The 17,728-nt window shown below is 43.2% G+C and overlaps 1 protein-coding gene and 1 long non-coding RNA gene across 3 annotated transcripts in view; one reads left to right on the forward strand and one right to left on the reverse strand.

Moving 5' to 3' along the window:
- Nucleotides 1–17,728, forward strand: part of STYXL1 (serine/threonine/tyrosine interacting like 1) — a 58,814-nt gene that overhangs the window by 33,933 nt on the left and 7,153 nt on the right. For both annotated transcript variants that reach the window (XM_027862294.1, XM_027862296.1), the window contains exons 7-8: nt 9,692–9,789; nt 13,661–13,773. In XM_027862294.1, coding sequence (XP_027718095.1) covers nt 9,692–9,789; nt 13,661–13,773 — 211 coding nt within the window. The remainder of the gene's footprint in view (nt 1–9,691; nt 9,790–13,660; nt 13,774–17,728) is intronic.
- Nucleotides 1–17,728, reverse strand: part of LOC114043236 — a 41,768-nt gene that overhangs the window by 7,004 nt on the left and 17,036 nt on the right. Inside the window, exons 2-3 of the long non-coding RNA XR_003569069.1 lie at nt 15,910–15,995; nt 2,366–2,495 (exon numbers count right to left, since the gene is read on the reverse strand). This is a non-coding gene — a long non-coding RNA (uncharacterized LOC114043236). The remainder of the gene's footprint in view (nt 1–2,365; nt 2,496–15,909; nt 15,996–17,728) is intronic.

Raw genomic sequence — 17,728 nt, forward strand, 5'->3', positions numbered from 1 at the left:
ACTAATCAGATTATTGAGACAGTCTAGGTGAGAGGTGACTCAGTCCTGTGAGTGAATGGAGGCCATGAGCCAATGTAGGTCACTGCTACTGTTGCACAGCCCCAAGAGGCTTGCGGCACAAACCCAAAATATCACATACAGCCCAACATAGTCTAAGTTCACAGACATAAAGCTAGCAGGGACCTCTGAGGATTTTTAAGTCCAAACTCTTTCATTTTACAGAGGAGGAAACTGAGGTCCAGGGAGGTAAAGTTGGTTGCCCAAAATCACACTGGTAGTCAGTAGCAGAGCCGTGATTTGAGCCCAGGTCCTGGCTCCAAATCTGGTATTCTTTCCCCTGGACTGCACCACCCCACTACCTTAGCCAACCTTGACATTTTTCAGGCCCATCAAGAAAAAGTGACTTGCCCAGGTGTCTAAAGCAGGGTTTGAACTCAGGTCTTCTTCCTGACTCCAAGTCTAGCACTGTGTCCACTGCACCCCTATAAAACCCCAGAATCTAAGTGTCTGGCCCATAGTAGGCACTTAACGAGTGCTGATTTTTAGTTTGATACAGTACACGCTGAACTCTTAGACTCACAGACTTTAGAGCTAGAAATAACTCATGGAATCGTAGCTCAAAAGGTCGATGTTTCTATAAAGATCATCATATGCAGTGCTTTAATTTCATCGATGAAGAAACCCAAGCCCCGCCCTGCCTCGCAGTCACATAATGGCAGCACTTGGGCTTGAAGCCCTTTCTCTTGAACACTCGCCACCCACTTGGAAAGTCTCTCTTTGCTTGATATCTGTGACATGGCCTTGGTCCAGTTCTCCTCCTGCCTACCTGTCTGGCCACTTGTCTTTGGTTCTTTCTTGATGTCCCCTCCCACGGTGACTCCACGCCCCTCTCATGTCTTCAGTTTTTGCTTCCCTCCTGCTGGCTTCCCTGTATGTATTCATGGCATCATCATTCTGCTAGTCACCCGAGCTCACTGCCAGCCCTTCCCCAGTAGAATGGATGCTCCTTGAGGAAGGGACTGTTGCATTTTTGTATTCTGATCTCTAGTGCACAGCTTGGTGCCTAACACATAAGTTTTTGTTGATCGAGTCAGCATAACTCTACCTCACCCCCTCCCCTATACCCAGGGAATCACCGAGGCCTGGCCTGTGTACCTTTAAAAAATGACTCTCTGGGCAGCTAGGTGGCACAATGGATAGAGCACTGACCCTGAAGTCGGGAGGACTGAGTTCAAATCCGGCCTCAGACACTTGGCACTTCCTAGCTGTATGACCCTGGGCAAGTCACTTAACCCTGATTGCCTCACAAGAAAAAAAAGAAAATGACTCTCTTTGCATCAGGCCCCTCCCCTCCACTCTTGTTACTGCCACCATAACTCAGGCCCTTGTTTTTTCCAGACCTTCAGTCTCTCTGTGCTTTAGTCCAACCTGTGCTGCCATATTAATCTTCCTATTACACATGTCTGATCATAGATCATAGATTTAGAGCAAGAAGGGACCTCAGAAGTCTTCAAGTCCAACTCCATCATTTTACAGATGGGGAAACTGAGGCTCAGAAAGGTTGAGCCACCTGTCCAGGATCACACAGCCGATGAGAATCAGAGGAGGGATTTGAAGCCAGCTTATCCACCAAAGACACTCAGTCATGACCCATTGCCTCTCAATAGCTTAAGTCTAACTTAACTTGACATTCAAAGACCTCCACAATCTGGACCTAACTTGACCTTTCTGGCCTTATTTTATATCGTGTCCCTTTCAGTCCTCCAAGGGCTATTCTCTGTTCCCCAAACCCATCCAGCAGTTTTCATCTTTCACGCCTTTATCACGAAAGTCTTCTGCAATTGAAATTGCTCTCAGTCCTGACCCCCTTGCCCAATCCAGTGCCCTCTTACCAGCCTTCATCCTCCTTGACTTTTTGGTAATAGTATATGCTTGTCCGCTCCCTCTTCCATTACCTCGCTTCCCTTGATCTCGGTTTCACTATTCTCTACTGGTTTTCCTCCTACCTCTCTGTCTGATGCTTCCTCTGTCTCTTTTCTAGTTCCCCTTCCTCCACCCAACCTCTAAGTATAGTCACCCACCAAGGCTCTGTCTCAACACTCTTCATTTCTTTCTTGGCTAACTTCCCAACTTCCTTGTTTCTCTTAATGGCGCTTTCATTCTGCCCATCAAGATCGCCAAATCATTCTCGACTCTCTCCCCCCATCCCTCCCTGTGTCTGCTGGGCTGCTTCCTGAGTCTCTCCCATTGTAGCTTTCCATGGTTGGGAGTAACAGAGAAAAGCTGAATGTGTGTGCACTAGCTGTCGGTGCCCAGGCTGAATCATTTTATTCCAACAATGACTGTGCTGATTTGTAAAGTTTACCTTTTTGGTAACATCTGAACAAGGTGATGCTATGAGAAGAGCGCTAGATTGAGAGCCGGGGTCCTGACTTCCATCCCTTCCTATATGACTTTGGACAAGTCACGATGTTCCTGAGCCTCAGTTTTCTTATCTGTAAAAGAAAAGAGTTAGATTAAATTTTCCCCAAGGTCATTTCTAGATATAATCTGTGACCCTAAACTGCCAAGCAGAAGTGAGGCTGCTTGCTGTGCGAAACATAGCTCAGATTCCAACATCTCCTTGAAATACAGGACTTTGTGTTCAGAAGGTCACATTCCTCTCTTCTCCCATCTCCGTTATGCTTTCAGGAGTCACTTTGTCCTTACCCTTCTCCAAACATTGTACAAGCTTAGCAGTCTAAATGTCCTGTCATTCTTTACTCATAATCTGTTTGGTGTAATCCTACATATGCTTAATCCAGGCTCCAGGGAGTAAGCTCCTCTGTCAGCCTAGTAATGGTCTTATTCTACTTTTTTGTCAGTTCATCTCTCTGTTACTCTGCCCTGTTCCCTGCTATTTTGGCATTCCTTAGGCCCTCTGGAACATGGCCAATCTCTCTCCTGTTGATGTGTAGTGAATTCAGCTGAGTTACCATGCCAAGGAACCATTCTGTCTCCTGTATTTCTTCAGATAAAATATTGGGAGAAAAATAAAGAAACTAGACATTTCTAAAGATAAGTGAAAACTAGCAAGGCAATTTCTTTGTTCAGTTATGTCTGACTTTGTGATCCCATTTGGATTTTGTTGGCGAAGGTACTAGAGTGGTTTGCCATTTCCTTCTCTAGCTCATTTTACAGATGAGAAAACTGAGGCAAACAGGGTGAAGTGACTTGCCCAGGACATCCAGCTAGTAAGTGTCTGAGGTTGGATTTGAACTCGGGTCTTCCTGACTCCCTGCTCTCTACACACTATGGCACCACCTAGATGCCCTAAATTCTATCAAAAGGGCCCAGTTAGAAGAGAGGATTCTGGGAAGATGGCAAAGTAGGTCAGAAAATTCCAAACTTTCCACACTTCCCCTACAAACAAGACAAAACAATGCCTCAGAGTGAAGGTAGAGCAGTAAAAACAAGGGTTGGGGCAGAACAGTGGTCCTCCTAGGACAATAGGAAGAAAAATCCCAGGACTGAGGTCTGGCCCCTGGGAAGTATAAACATGTCCAGGCTAGTTCACTGAAACAGCAAACTGCGAGCCCTGAGGCTGGCTGGGTTAGGAAGTAACCCCAGTCACAGGAAATTTCACCTCCCAGACAGTTATCGGGAGTTGGGCATCTGAGGGACAAGGAACACCAGTCTCAGCTATGCTGCAGTGGGGCAGGGGTGCTGCTGGCTGTGGCCACTTATGGAAAGGCAGAGTTTTTGGTTCTGGTTCCAGGACACAGGGGAGAACTGAAGGAAGATCTGAGGCCAGAGACACCATTCCCCATACTCCAGGACTAGAGGTGATCACAATAACAAACTGCTAGAAAAAAAATTTTTTTTTTTAAACGAGCAAGCAAAGGAGAAAGAACCTGATCATAGAAAATGACTATGGGAATAGAGAAGACCAGGATTCATCTTCAGAGGAGGATTTTGAAGCAAAAAGAGACTCTCCTACCCCAAAGAGTAACATCAAATGGTCACTTGTCGAAAAAAGAATTCATAGGAGAACTTTAAAAAGACTTTAAAAATCAAATGAGAGGGATTGAGGAAAATTTTTTTTAAAGAAATAACTATCCAATATCAACAAGATTATGAAAAGAAAGTTAACCAACTAGAAAAGGAGATCCAGAATCTTAAGGAAGAAAATATCTGCTTGAAAATTAGAATTGAGCCAGGGAAAGCCAGCGAAGTTATAAGAAACCAAGACACAATAAAACAAAATATAAAGAATGAAAAAACAGAAGAGAAAGTGAAACATCTTACAATAAAAGCAACTGATCTGGAGAACAGAACAAGAGAAAAAAACATAAGAATAATCAGACTACCTGAAAGTTAAATCAAAAAAAGAATCTTCATTCAATAATACAAGAAATAATTTTTAAAAATTGTCCTAAAGCGTTAGAATAAGAGAGAAAAGTAAAAGTAGAAAAAAATCCACCAATCACCACTTGAAAGCGATCCTATGAGGAAAACCCACAGGAATAGCATAGCTATATTCTGAAACCCCCAGTTCAAGGAGAGAATATTACAAGCAACAAGAAAAAAAAATTCAAATATGGCAGAGCCACAATTAGAATCACTTAAGACCTAGCAGTGGCAACACCAAAAGATTGTATGTAGGTCTAGGAATACTATATATTGAAGAGTAAAAGAATTGGAGTTAGTCAAAAATATCATACCCTGCAAAGTTAAGCGCAATCCTGAATGGAAAAAAAATGGAAATTCAATGAATTGCCAGGTTTTCAGGATTTTGTTGCAAAAAGACCTGAAAGCAATACAAAAGTTCATATATAATATCTAAGAGAAATATAAGTTAAACATCAAGTTAATCACAAGGGCCTCAATAAGGACAGACTATTTTCTTTTTATATGAGAAAATGGAAACTGTATGTTTAAGATTGTTATTAGTAATTGGGTAGTTTGAAAGAAAGATTGGGGTAGAGTTGAATTGATGCAATACTAAAAAGTAAATCATTTAGGAAAAGGTAAAAAGAGTAATTATCTTATACAAATGAGGTGTGAGAGGAAGAACTGACACAGGAGAATTAGATGGGAGAAGAGGGCTGGCAATCCTGGAACCCTACCCTCATTGGGAATGGGTTAAAGAGGGAACAATACATATATATACACACAGATATATACATATATATATACACATATATCTAAACTCAGGGGGAAAAAAGGCATAGGGGAGGAAGTGGGGAGAGGATAAGGGAGGGACTTCAGAATGGGGGGAAGATGATAAGGGAGGGAGGGAGGTTAGGTAATAGGAGGGCAAGGTAATGGGTAGAAATAAAATAGTCAGGATGGTGTAACCGAAAGGATTACGGACTATGCAGTACTTTCACTTTAGGTTCGAATCTCAAGATGTAATAACATGTACTCAGTATAAACTTAACAATCACATTTATTTTACAATGATTAATAATGATTAAGGCAACACAAGCATATAAAGATAAGAATAACATTCAATGCAATAAGTAATAATCAAAATCAAGAAAAGGGGGAATAAGAAAAGAAAGGGATACACATGTTCCAGAAGGCCTAAGGCGAGCTCAAATACCTCCCAGACTGGGGAGACTGGAGATGAGCAAGAGGTCTGATGGGGAGGCCAAAAGAGCAGCCTCCTGCTCCTACTCAACAAGGGCCTTGAACGCAGTCCGCCCTTGACAGCAACAACAGAGATTCAGTGTCCCTATCTCTGACATCAAAGTACTCCAAAAAATCCACTTTCAGATGCCGCTTTTATATCTGTGTAAACCAGGGAAAAACAATGTTAATATTTTGTTTTGTGTATGTATCCTTGGTGAGCGCTCAGGTCCAGGACACACACACATTTTAACAAAGGTTGGACCTTGGTCAGAGCCCCAAATATCTGCTTTTTGTGTAAATCTCCAAGGAGGGATCAAGTCCTTGAACAGTTACACATTTCTCTCAAGAAAAATGTTCCTTTTAGATAAGAATTGCTTTCCCGGGTACTTAATGTTCCATCTCCATGGTACCCTCAGCCATGCATGTTAACTCCAGTTCACATTCTTTATGTCAAGTCATGAGGCGGTTTCACGAGGGGCCTGGGGAGGATCTCTCCTCAGTTTCCCTCACAGACGGATAGGAAATAAGAGATACACACAAACAAAAAAAAAAAATCGGGAGTTGAATTTATTAGGGGAAAAAAAGCAGGGGTGGTAATCATGATCTCAGACAAAGTTAAAGCTAAAATAGATTTAATTAAAAGAGAAATATGGGGAAACTACACTATATGTCAGCCATATTAATATTGTTTTAGACTATTTAAAATAACTAGACAGTATAAGGTTAGAATATTGTTGTGGTATAGGAAAAAATGAGTTAGTGGACTTAGAAAAATATGGAAAGACTTGGACCTGTGAAGGAAGATGTTATCCACCCTCAGAGAAACAGAGGACAAATTAGTATAGTATGGTATATATATATATATATATATTCAGTATATCTTACATAGATGCATATGAATATATGTCTATATATGATTATGATTATAGATATCCAAGTATACATATGTGTATGTAAGTATATGTATGTATTATATATATATATATACACATATGCTTGTGTGTATATATGTATGTGTGTATGTGTATGTTTGTGAACAACTCTTTAATTATGAACATTTCAGCTGTGGACGCTTAGAAAAGGAAGTGCCAGTATGGCTTAATCAAGAATGAGTCAAACCAGTCCAACTTTGTTTCCTTTTTTGGACAGGGTTACTAGCCTGGTAGAGCGAGAATCCAAAAAGACTTCAACAAGCTACATCTAGGGGTCAAACATTTAACAGAGATCAATATAAAGTCATACACTCAGGTAAAAAAGAAAAGTGTACTTTTGTGCACAGCTGCCCAAGTACAAATACATGAGGATGGATGCATGGCTAGGTAGCAGTCTAAATGAAAATGATCTGGGGATTTCAGTAGACCGATTGTAAATGCTCAGACTCATCTTGGTCAACCTTGAGAGTCATATGATGTGGTACTCTCCCAATCCTCTGCCCTGTGCAGACCACCTAGAGAGCACTGTATTCAGTTCTGGTGCCACATACTAGGAAGGACAGTGATAATGTGGAACGTGTTCAGAGGAGGATGACTGGGATGATGATGGGGGTCAGGACCATACCGTATAAAGACTGGTTGAAAAAAATGCTGTCTGTCTGGTCAGGAGAAGACTTGAGAGATGGGGAGATATGGTAGCGAGTTATCTCTAAGATTCCGAAAGGCTGAGATGAGGAAGAGGGAGCCAACCCATTGTGATTGATTCCCCCCAAGTTGGAAAAAAGAAAGTTAGAGAAGCGTATTTTGTTCAGCTACTTCTATCCCAAAGTAGAATGAGCCGTCTTGAGATAGGATGGGTGCCATAGTTCACTGGAGAGAGAAATCAGCTGTGGAGCCAGAGGATGACCTCTGACCCCTCCCAGCAAGTGACTTCATTGCTCCCGGCTGCAGTTTCTTCATCTGTAAAATGAAGAGGTTGGTCTCAGTGGCTGCCAAGGACTCTTCTCCATCCCAGGAAGTGACCGATGGATGACCCCTTGTTGGAGATGGAGAGAGGGATTCCTGAACAGCTCTGCCTTGGCCTTGATGGTCACTGAGGTCCCTTCCAACTCTTGGAGTCTGTGGCTTTGATGACTTTTTAGCCATAATGTATATGTGTCCTCAGTTCTTCAGCCAGCCTGAACACCTCATTGAGCTCTGCTTTTGTCCTGTCCTCTCCCATTTCTTGGCCTTGTGCATGTTAGGAAGCATAGTGGACAGAGGGTGGATCTGGAGTCAGGAAGACCCGAGCTCAAATCTAGCTTTAGACACTGAACTAGCTGTGTGACCCTGGGTGAGTCATTTAACTGCTACCTGCCTCAGTTTTCTCATCTGTAAAATGGGGATAATAATAGCCCCTACCCTCCCAGGGTTGTTGGGAAGAGCAAATGAGCTGATATTTGTAAAGCACTTTACAAACTTTACAATGTTATATAGAAGGTCACTATTATCATCACGTTGTCCATTGTCACTAGAATGTACTGACCTCTGTAGCTATTGATGTCCTTCTCCACCTTCACTGCTCAGCTCATATTCCACTTGCTCTGGGAAGTGTTTCCTGATCCCTCAGCTAGAAAGAGGCCCTGCCTAGTCTACCCTCTTGAGCGATTCAGTCTAATTTCTTCTTAGCAAGCCATCCCCTTCTAACCTGTATTATAGTTACTTGGTTATTCAGAGAATCCCGAAAACTCTTAATGCAGTTTTACAGCTTTTAAAACTACCTAAAGTCTTCTGGATCACCCCATAGATTTCCTCGTATTCCCTGTGTCCAGCCCAGTGCCTTTCACCCATGAGGCATGTAGTGATTATTGAATTGAAATCCAGACCCTTCAAAGCCTGGCTCAAATGCTACCCTCCCCTTATAGACACATATGAATGCCCCTTTTCTGAATCCCATTACCCTTTGATTGTACCTCTCTCAGGCATCTTCATGCCTATTTAATATTATTTTAACTTATCTCCAATCCTCTCTCCCCTCTACTAGACTGTAAGTTCTGTGAGAACACAGCCCTTCTCATTCAACCTTAGATCAGGGGATCTTGCCATGGGATCCACAGTCCATGGATCGATTTCAGGGAGTCTATTAATTTGTTGTTGTTGGTTTAATATTTTGATAACCATATTTCAATAGAATTGCTTTCCTTTGTAATCTTATGTATTTTATTTTATGCATTTAAAAAGATGATTCTTAGAAGGTCCAGAGGCTTCACCAACCTTCCCAAGGGGTCCAGGACACCAGGTGGTGAAGAATCCCTGAGCTGCATAGATGGCTAGACAGACAGACAGAAGGATGGATGGATGGATGGAGAGATAGAGAGGTGGCTGAAAAGAGACAGACAGACAGGCCAACTGAGCATTTATTAAGCTCTTGCTGTGTGTCAGGCACGATGCTAAGTGTTGCAATTACAAATAAAAACAAGCAAACCAGATTCTGTCCTCAAGGACATAAGACAAGACTTAGAGAGGAGCTGAAAGCTGGTTGGGGAGGAGCAGAGAAAGGAGGTTTGGCAGCCATGGAGAAGGAGGAGGAGTCCCGACGTGACTGAATGAAGTCCATCTGGGCTTCTTTCTAAAACAGTGATCTCTAGGAGAGAAAGGAGAAGGGGCTTCAGACAAGAGGTTTCTCCAGGGCAATGCTGTGGCAAGTGAGGAGAAACAGGAATCAATTGATCAATCAATCACTGTTTTTTAAGTGCCTACTATATGCCAGGCACTGTGCTGAGCTAAGAGTCCAGAGAGGGAGCCCAGGTGCTTTATACCTTAGGGGGGAGGTGGGGGGGAGGGGAGGGACTAGACCCATGATTTCATTGGCAAAGGAAACTCATGGCGAGAAAGCTCTGTCTCTACAGCCTGACCCTCACTGCGTACCTTAGACCCTTGTGGAGCTGCCTGGCGATCTGGGAAAAGTGACTTTTCCTGGGTCCCGGGACGGCGTGTGTTAGAAGTGGATTCGAATCTGAGTCTCCCTCCCTCTGAGGCCCGTTGTCTCCCCTAAGCTCTGCTGCCTCCCCCATATAGGCCTTAATAAATGAGGCTGAATTTATCTAAAGTTGATGACAACTGCAGTAAGTCTAACCCACTTCCTGTGTGTTTCTTTTCTTCAGCTTTGAGGGAGATAAGAAGAACTTTCTTCATATCAAAGTGACCGACTCCCCAGAAGAGGATCTTTTCTCCCATTTCCGGCAGGCCACTCACTTCATGGGTAAGCATGTCGGGGGGGCCGCACAAGCAGAGAGGAGAAGTCATTCGGGGGCACGATTTGCTCATCATTCTGGTCTATAGCTGTGGTAGACGTTACCTCTGATGGACTGCATTCTATCCCAGATGTGGAGGGAAAAGCTGTGTCAGTGTAATAGAAGGCTGGAGACAGTGTCTGCTGGCATGCAGAAATCCCCAGGCATTGTCTGACTTGGTCCCCCAGGGAACCAGTCTCTCTCCTTGGTAGATAAACTCCTTTTTCCCATTCCTGGAAGAAGACAGATCCAGGAGCCTCTTCAGTGGAGCGAGACCCCAGACAGTGGAGCTGGAGGGAAGCCTGTCAGTCAGCTGGATTGAGTGTGATGGGGTCTAGAGGGAAGAGGGAGGGGATGCTGCTATCACCACCCAGCACTTTGGCAGGGAAGCAGACTATTGTAAGGGCAACCTCAGCGGGCTGGGGACATCCCTACCTCCAGGACCACATCCCTACCTCCAGGACCAGCGGCCTCTGAGGAGAAGCGTCAGCCAGGGAATCATGCATGAACAGTGAAAGTCATGATCCTCCCACCCATGGAGGGGGCAGCTAGGCTGTCCAGAGCACGGATGTGGAGCTGCACAGAGTAGCCCACTGCCAAGAGCAGACCCGATGACTCCTCATCCTTGGCTTCGTGCTCGCTCGCTCTCGTGGGAGAGACAAGCCTGTTCCCTAGCCCATGTCTTAAGAGTTTGTCTTTCCTTTTTCTTCTGCTATTGTTTTAAATACAATTTCCTCTACGATAAAGTGGTTGACTGTTGTCTTCCTACTCTGCATATGTGTGTCTTGCACAAATGCAACAGATGGGGAGGCAATAGGCATAAAATATGTAGGGAAAGAGAGAGAAAGAGATTCTTTTAAATGCTGTGGGTGCGTCCTGCCCTCCATGGGGGCTTAGGGCAAAAAAGAGAATTACCGAGCCACATTTTGTGTAGGACGGCTGAGTGGCGCCATAGTGCACACATTCATCTTCCTCAGTTCAAATCTGGCCTCAGTTTCCTCATATGTAAAATGAGCTGGAGAAGGAAATGGGAAATCGCTCTAGTATCTCTGCCAAGAAAACCCCAAATGGGGTCACAGAGAGTTGGACGTGAGTGAAACGACTCCACAGAACCTGCTGTAGCCGCCTTCATGGCCTTTACAACAAAATATTCTCATCTGCCCATTCTGCCAGGGAAAGTCTTCACGTGCTTGTGGTAAACATCCCCCAAACTCACTGATGGGTTTGAGGCCTGTCGCTTACTCTCCCTCTCACCTGTGGCTCCAAGAAGCTGTAGCATGCCCAGCAGCTGTCTCAGCAGAGGGGCTAAACCAGGTTGAGGGGAGCTGACCAGCTCCTCCAAAGGTAAACAAGATCTGTCTGTGCTCTAGTGTAGGGAGAGCACAGTGGTAGTGAGGTATGCACACAGAGAACACATGGGAAGCTCCCCTGTCTGCTGGGCTTAGTGCGCCCAAATTCATAGTGCGCACTTCTTCTCAAAATAAGGAGACAGGTCCCTTAAAACTCCCTTTTCCCAGGTGACTATCAGTCTTTATCTATTTGCCTTCAGTGTGTCTCTCTACTTGGTTTAGGCGTCTCCACGGCTGTGTAGCTCCTACCGCACTGGAGGATTGTACTACTGACACCATTCAACTCCAGCCCATTCATGGGACCTGTTATGGGATCTCACAAAGTCCTAATTCTCATCTGGCTCCCTTCCTCTTGTGCAGAGACGATGGCAAAGGGTTAGGAAAGAATTATACAGTGTTTAGACTATCTGTAAAGACTGACAACCATTGATACTCCAAATGTTAGATAGCCTGATCCAATAATTGATTAGTAAACATACTGTTGGAGAAATTGAGTTACGTTCATCCTGACATTCTTGCCATAAAATAAACCAGAAGATAGAAAGAAAAATGGCAGCAAAATGGTAGGACTAGCTAGAGGTTCTTCTTGTAGAGACAAATAAAGCAGTTAGTAGAGCTGCTCTTATTGGGCACCCAAAGGCAAGAAGAAATCTTTCGTGGGACGTTTGTTCATTTCACATTGCAGTGCTTGTGACAAGGATTTGAAAAGAAGACCACCACAAAAGTAAATGCAAATTACGCATCTTCACCTGTAACAAGGGATGAAGAGCAGAAGAAATCATATAAGGACTTGATCACACTCTCCCTAATTAAATTAGCAGGAGCTTTGCTACTTAGTGACATCAATACAAAGGTAGGAATAGTTGAGGACAGTGATAAACACACTGGAAAATACAAAGGGAATGAAGACCGACAGAGTCACAGAGATTGTATCAAAGCTTCACATTTGTATGTCATGAGTACTTCCGACATACTGTATACTGAATGACATCACGAAAAGTGAAACTGATCATATTTTAAGTGACAAGAAATGACCCATTACTTCTGTGAGAGTCAGCTGGCTGGACCCAGACCACCAACTTGTCAGAGCAAAAATCAAAATTAATACAAGGCTAGGAGAATACAAATGAGGGAGAAAAAAGAAAAAGAAAAATGAGGAAAAGATGCAGCATCCTTCTGGACCTCTGCTGCATTTGACCCTATAGAACACCCCCTCCTCTCTTCTCACAGGGTTTTTGTGACATGGCTGTCATCTGGTTCTCCTCCTACTTACCTGACTGCTCATTTTCACTTTCCTTTGATGGCTCAGCCATCATTTCACACACCCCTAATGGGGACATCATATCCAATGTCCCATACCTGTAGACTCCCTCCTCTTCAAAAGAATGAGGGTGGGTGCTGGACTATAGCTACTTATTAAAGACTATTGAGATTATTAATCTTGTTGATTATTAAACTTATTGAAAGTGGAGGCTCCATTAAAAAAGAGTTTGGAAAGTACAGAGGCTCTAATAACCCAATCCAGCCTCCAAATCCCCTTCCATAAGTACAAATCCTTTAAGTAACCCTTACATTGGAAGGGAGCTGAAGATGCAGTTCAACTTGGGGCTCTGCGCCTTTTGGTTTCCTGCCATTTTTGCCTGGAGGCCCCTAGTCTTCAGCTAAAAGGCTTTGATGATATCAGGTCCTGCTGCTTAGCAGCAATCCCTGTAAAGTAACAGAGGTAATCTTCCCAGTCCTGTTTGGGTGTTCAGGTTCTAGAGTCAGGCATGCCTGTAGTCAGTCGTCCTTTGCACTCACCGTGAGTTCATAGAGGTCATGGAAGTTTCCTACGCTCTCAAAGTTGAGATTTTAAGTCTCACGTGCTCTCAGCTTCGGCCAGTTGCTCAGCCCTCAGAGCCCCACCATTTAACTAAGCAAATGTGGGGCAGTGGCCCCCGCTCCCCACATGTCTTCTGCGCATCAGAGCGGGGAGTCACAACACAGTTTGTTTATGGGGAAAGTTCATATGCCATTTCCCAGGATGAAAGGGAAATATCATTTCCCAGAATCAACACAGATCATTCATTCATTCATTTGCTTATTCAACAAACACTTACTCTGCTTAATAAATCGCACTATGCTGGGTTTTAGAATAGGTACAAAGCTTAGATAAAATACCATTCCTGCTCTCATGGAGCTGATAGTCTCAGAGGGGGATAAGACAGTCTGAGGATCTTCGTTCAATTCCGCCTCTGACACTTAATACTTGTATGACCTTGGGTAAGCTGGGCCTCAGTTTCCTCCACTATAAAATGAAGGGATTAGATTAAATGGTCTCTGAGGTTTTTTCCATCTCTTGAGATATGCTCCTATCACCCTGTAATTATACATGTACCTGACATGGGGAGTACATTCAATTTGCAAAAACAAAATGTAAGACAATTCACTTAACCAAGGCAAGGTGACCTTTGATTTTCCAAAACTAATGTGCCTTTTCTTTTTGTTTCAGATGCCCATGTTAATCTTGGCTCTGTGGTCCTCGTTTTCTCTACTCAGGGAATAAGTCGTGGTTGTACTATGGTTTTGGCTTATCTCATGCATCGGAATAAAGAATCCTTAAGGGTATGTAGACTAGCATTTCTGCTTTTTTCTTTCTTTTCCTTGGAATGCAGACAGGGTTGTTATGGGACTCCAATGAGATATGGATATAAAGCACTTTGCAAACCTTAGATAGATGCCAATAATAATAATAATAACTTATAATAATAATTATTATTATTACCCTCTAGGATGGTGATGAATTCATCCCATGAGCCTTCCAGTACTCTGCTGCTGAGCTTAAGAAATGTTTATAAGGCAATACAGGAGTGTACTGGTAAATGCTTAAGAGTCAGGCTCTCAGAATAAAAATATATGCACACACACTTTTCATTTAATCTGCATTATTAACACTTTCTTAAGTCTAGACAATCAACAAAACAATAAGCCAAGCCCTGATTTGTAGCAATTGTTGGTTTCTGAGATGCATTTGATCACACTGAAATTTGTAAATTGGCTTTTCACAAGCTATTTGGAACTGGCTCCAGCACACTCTTACGTTTACATCTGTCTATCTCATCTGACAATCAATAGACCGGTCAGTCAGGTATATGTCAAGCACAGATAGAAGTGAAATAGGATCTTATTGTATCTTAGCTCTAACACTTTTTCTTCATGAAAAAAAAAAAACTTAGAAGGTTGGGGGAAACTTCTCTTTTTCCCATCCTAGTCAAAACTCTATGTAATTACAGACCTGTGTAACTATAGAAAATCTCCCCCAGGTTCACAGTTCTCTATGGGTAGACTAACTCAAGATGAATACGCTTTGAGCTCTTACTAATATGTCTGCTTTTATCAGTGAGCCAAAGGACATATTAGTTCAAAAGATAGCAAATATCATAGTAAATAAAGTCATTTTCTTTAGAAAATTCTTTCCATGTACACAAAGGGAACACCACATGACCACCACATGAAATATACACATACAGAGAATATATGTGCCAAGGATACACTTGACCATAGCAACTCACACTTTCAATGTTTTCAAGGTTGCTGATGCCCTCTGGTAATATCATACTTCCCTCTGCTGGAAGTATCATCTCTGAAGGACATCACTCCAGTGGTGTTGTTTGCTGTTATCTTGGTCATGCTAGCATATTCTCGTGCTTACTTCTTGAGGGTCATTTGCCAGCTATCTGTTTCCATCTGCTAGGATGCACTGATTAGAAAACCCCTCCCTGATAAAAGCAGACAGACAGCTCTTTAGTCATAAACAGAAGCTATGAGAGACCTCAAAGGCTACAAGCCAAGACTAAAGTGGAGGGAGAGTTGGTGCATGATTTTTTCTTTGCAGATAATTTTGCACTCAATTGCAGCCTCTGAAGCTGAGATGCAACAAAGTATGGATTGTTTCTCTGCTGCTTGTGCTAATTTTGGCCTAACAACACCATATGAATTCTCTTATATTGTAAAATTTGAGTGGCAATTGTGAGCCAGAAATGGTGTTAGACAAAGCAATTTTAATGTGAATTTTGTTGAAACTAAAAGACAGTGGAAAAAATTGTTTAAAACCAGTTATGTTATTTTATTAAGCCCCGCTAACCTCGTCTTGCAACTAAAACAATTTCGCTCTCACTTATGAAAATTGTAAGATTGTTAACTAATTTACTTAGGGTTATTGTTATAATGTTAAAACCTAAAATTGGTCCCACAGCAGCTCTAAGGGCAGATGAAGTGGATACTCCCTACTCTCCTCCCTTAAGAAGATGGCCAAGGTCGCCTCCAATGTAGGACTATAGAGGGTGACTGGAGGCCACATGTGCCAGCTACTGGGATCCTAAAAATTAAATATGGGAACCCTGAAAGACATCCTGGCCAAAAAAAATTCAGTCAGGGCAAAATAAAATAAATTAGAATTGCAAACAGGGGACCTGCCATGCAGAAAGTATATGGTTTTCATCAGTCCAGAGGAAGAATATCATGGGGTGGACAGGCAGCCCCTTCTCTGGGGTCCCTGCTGAGTCCCCTTATTTTTTAGCTTGCCAGATCCCTGGAAACCATCTAGTGGGCAAGGTCATCAGCCCTGGATTAAAAAAGCATGTTTGGGTTATGGAGTCCCCAAACAATGAACTCCATCAGCCAGCACTGTACCACCCATGCATGGAACCACTGGTTGGAGCAAATGGAGAAGTTGTGAATGTTGTGGATAAGTTCACTTACCTTGGCCGTACACTTTCTAGGCACGTACACGTTGATAATGAGGTTGACACACACATTGCCAGAGCTAGCTCAGTGTTTGGGAGGCTCTGAAGGAAAGTATGAGAGAGAAGAGGTATTAGACTGCCTCCCAAACTGAAGGTCTCCAGAACCATTGTGCTCCCCTCATTGCTGTATGCCTTGAAACCTGGACAGTCTACCAGCGCCATGGCAGGAAACTCAATTGCTCCCATTTGAATTGCCGTGGGAAGATTCTGAAGATCACCTGGCAGGATAAGAGACCAGACACTGAGGCCCTTTCTCAAGCTGAACTGCCAAACATTCAAACTCTGCTTCAGAAAGTGCAATTTCGGTGGGCTGGCCACGTTGTTCGAATGCAAACCGTATACTTGCCAAAAAGACTATTTTATGGAGAACTCACACAGGGCAAGTGTTCAGAAGAAGTAATACAAGGACACTCTCAAGGTCTCTCAAGAACTTTGGAATTGATTGTGTGACATGGGAGACACCGGCACAGGACTGCCCGACATGGCATGCCCACATCAGAGAAGGTGCTGTGCTCTGTGAGCAAAGCAGAACTGAAGTAACTCCAAAGAAACACGAGATGCAGAGATATAGAGAATTGTCCCCAAATGTTCACAAGGACTACTTGTGGCCACCCTGTGGTAGAGCATTCCGAGCTTTTATTGGTCTGATCAACCACAGTCAGATGTGTTGTCACTTGACCCTAACACAGTGAGGTCACTTTGGTCTTTTTTGAGAATGAAGGACAACAACCCACCATGAAAGACCATACCTAACTAAAGGGGAACTAAAGAGAAGCCAGGCAGAGTGTCCTTCTGCAAAGACTTAACTCTTTTCTTTGGCCTCTGTTTAGGGCTAAATCACAGTCCATGATCCCGAACAACTCTCTGACTTAGGGTTGGAAATTTCTTATACCTCTCACTTAGCCCTTTAAAGTGGATGTGGTGCCTCCAAAACCCATTTCAGAGGTTTATATCAAAAACAGCCACAAAAGTTCTGTGGAAGGGAGGGGAATAAAGCCCACTTTCTTCCCAAGATCCTCTCTGGGTTGGCAGGCAGATGAATTTAAGCCAGAACTAAAGGTAAGCAAAGAAATTAAGGCCATTGTCCTCTACCATCCTGTCCCACATGCCTGCCTTTTTTATTGTACATATGATATCTGTCAGGAGACAAACTCAACCTAGACTTGTTACATGTTGGCCAATGAAAAATTCCACATTCTCCCTACTTGTTCTGTATCTTATTTGCTTATTAGAGTTCTGTCCCCCCAGAAGATATGCAGGCACTTTTCCAGTGCCTCAGGTAATTATGTATATTTTTGTAAAGTTCTTGGGGGAGAGAAGAAGAGAGTTGCAGTGGTCAGAGTCCCTGGAAATTCTGCCTTATTGGTCTAATATCACTTTCTTATTCTGTTTCATTGAGGAAATCCATTCAAGCCAAGCGCAGATGCCCCCCCCCCCACTTTCACTGTGTATAGGGTTTAAGTTTCCAGTATCAGTGGGCCCCTGGTAACTATTAAATACTAAATGTAAATACATTCTCTTGTCATGAATATCTTGGAAAGTTTCTCTATGCATTCTGAAAGACAAGGGGAAAGTGTTGGTGTAGATAGATTCAACTTAAAACTTAAATGACACCAGCCTAGGTCAGTGGCAGAGACTAGAAAGGAGCAGTTTTCCTCATTTACGCAGCTAGTAGGTGTTTGAGTTGGGATTAGAACCCAGAGCCTTCTTGACTCCAAGCCCAGGGAGTGCTCCAGCTATTCCACCAGGTGGCCCCTCAGGCCAGCCAGTTTAGC

Source organism: Vombatus ursinus, unplaced genomic scaffold (assembly GCF_900497805.2).
Source record: "Vombatus ursinus unplaced genomic scaffold, bare-nosed wombat genome assembly UNPS02014768.1, whole genome shotgun sequence".
In the NCBI taxonomy this organism is placed as follows: Eukaryota; Metazoa; Chordata; class Mammalia; order Diprotodontia; family Vombatidae; genus Vombatus; species Vombatus ursinus.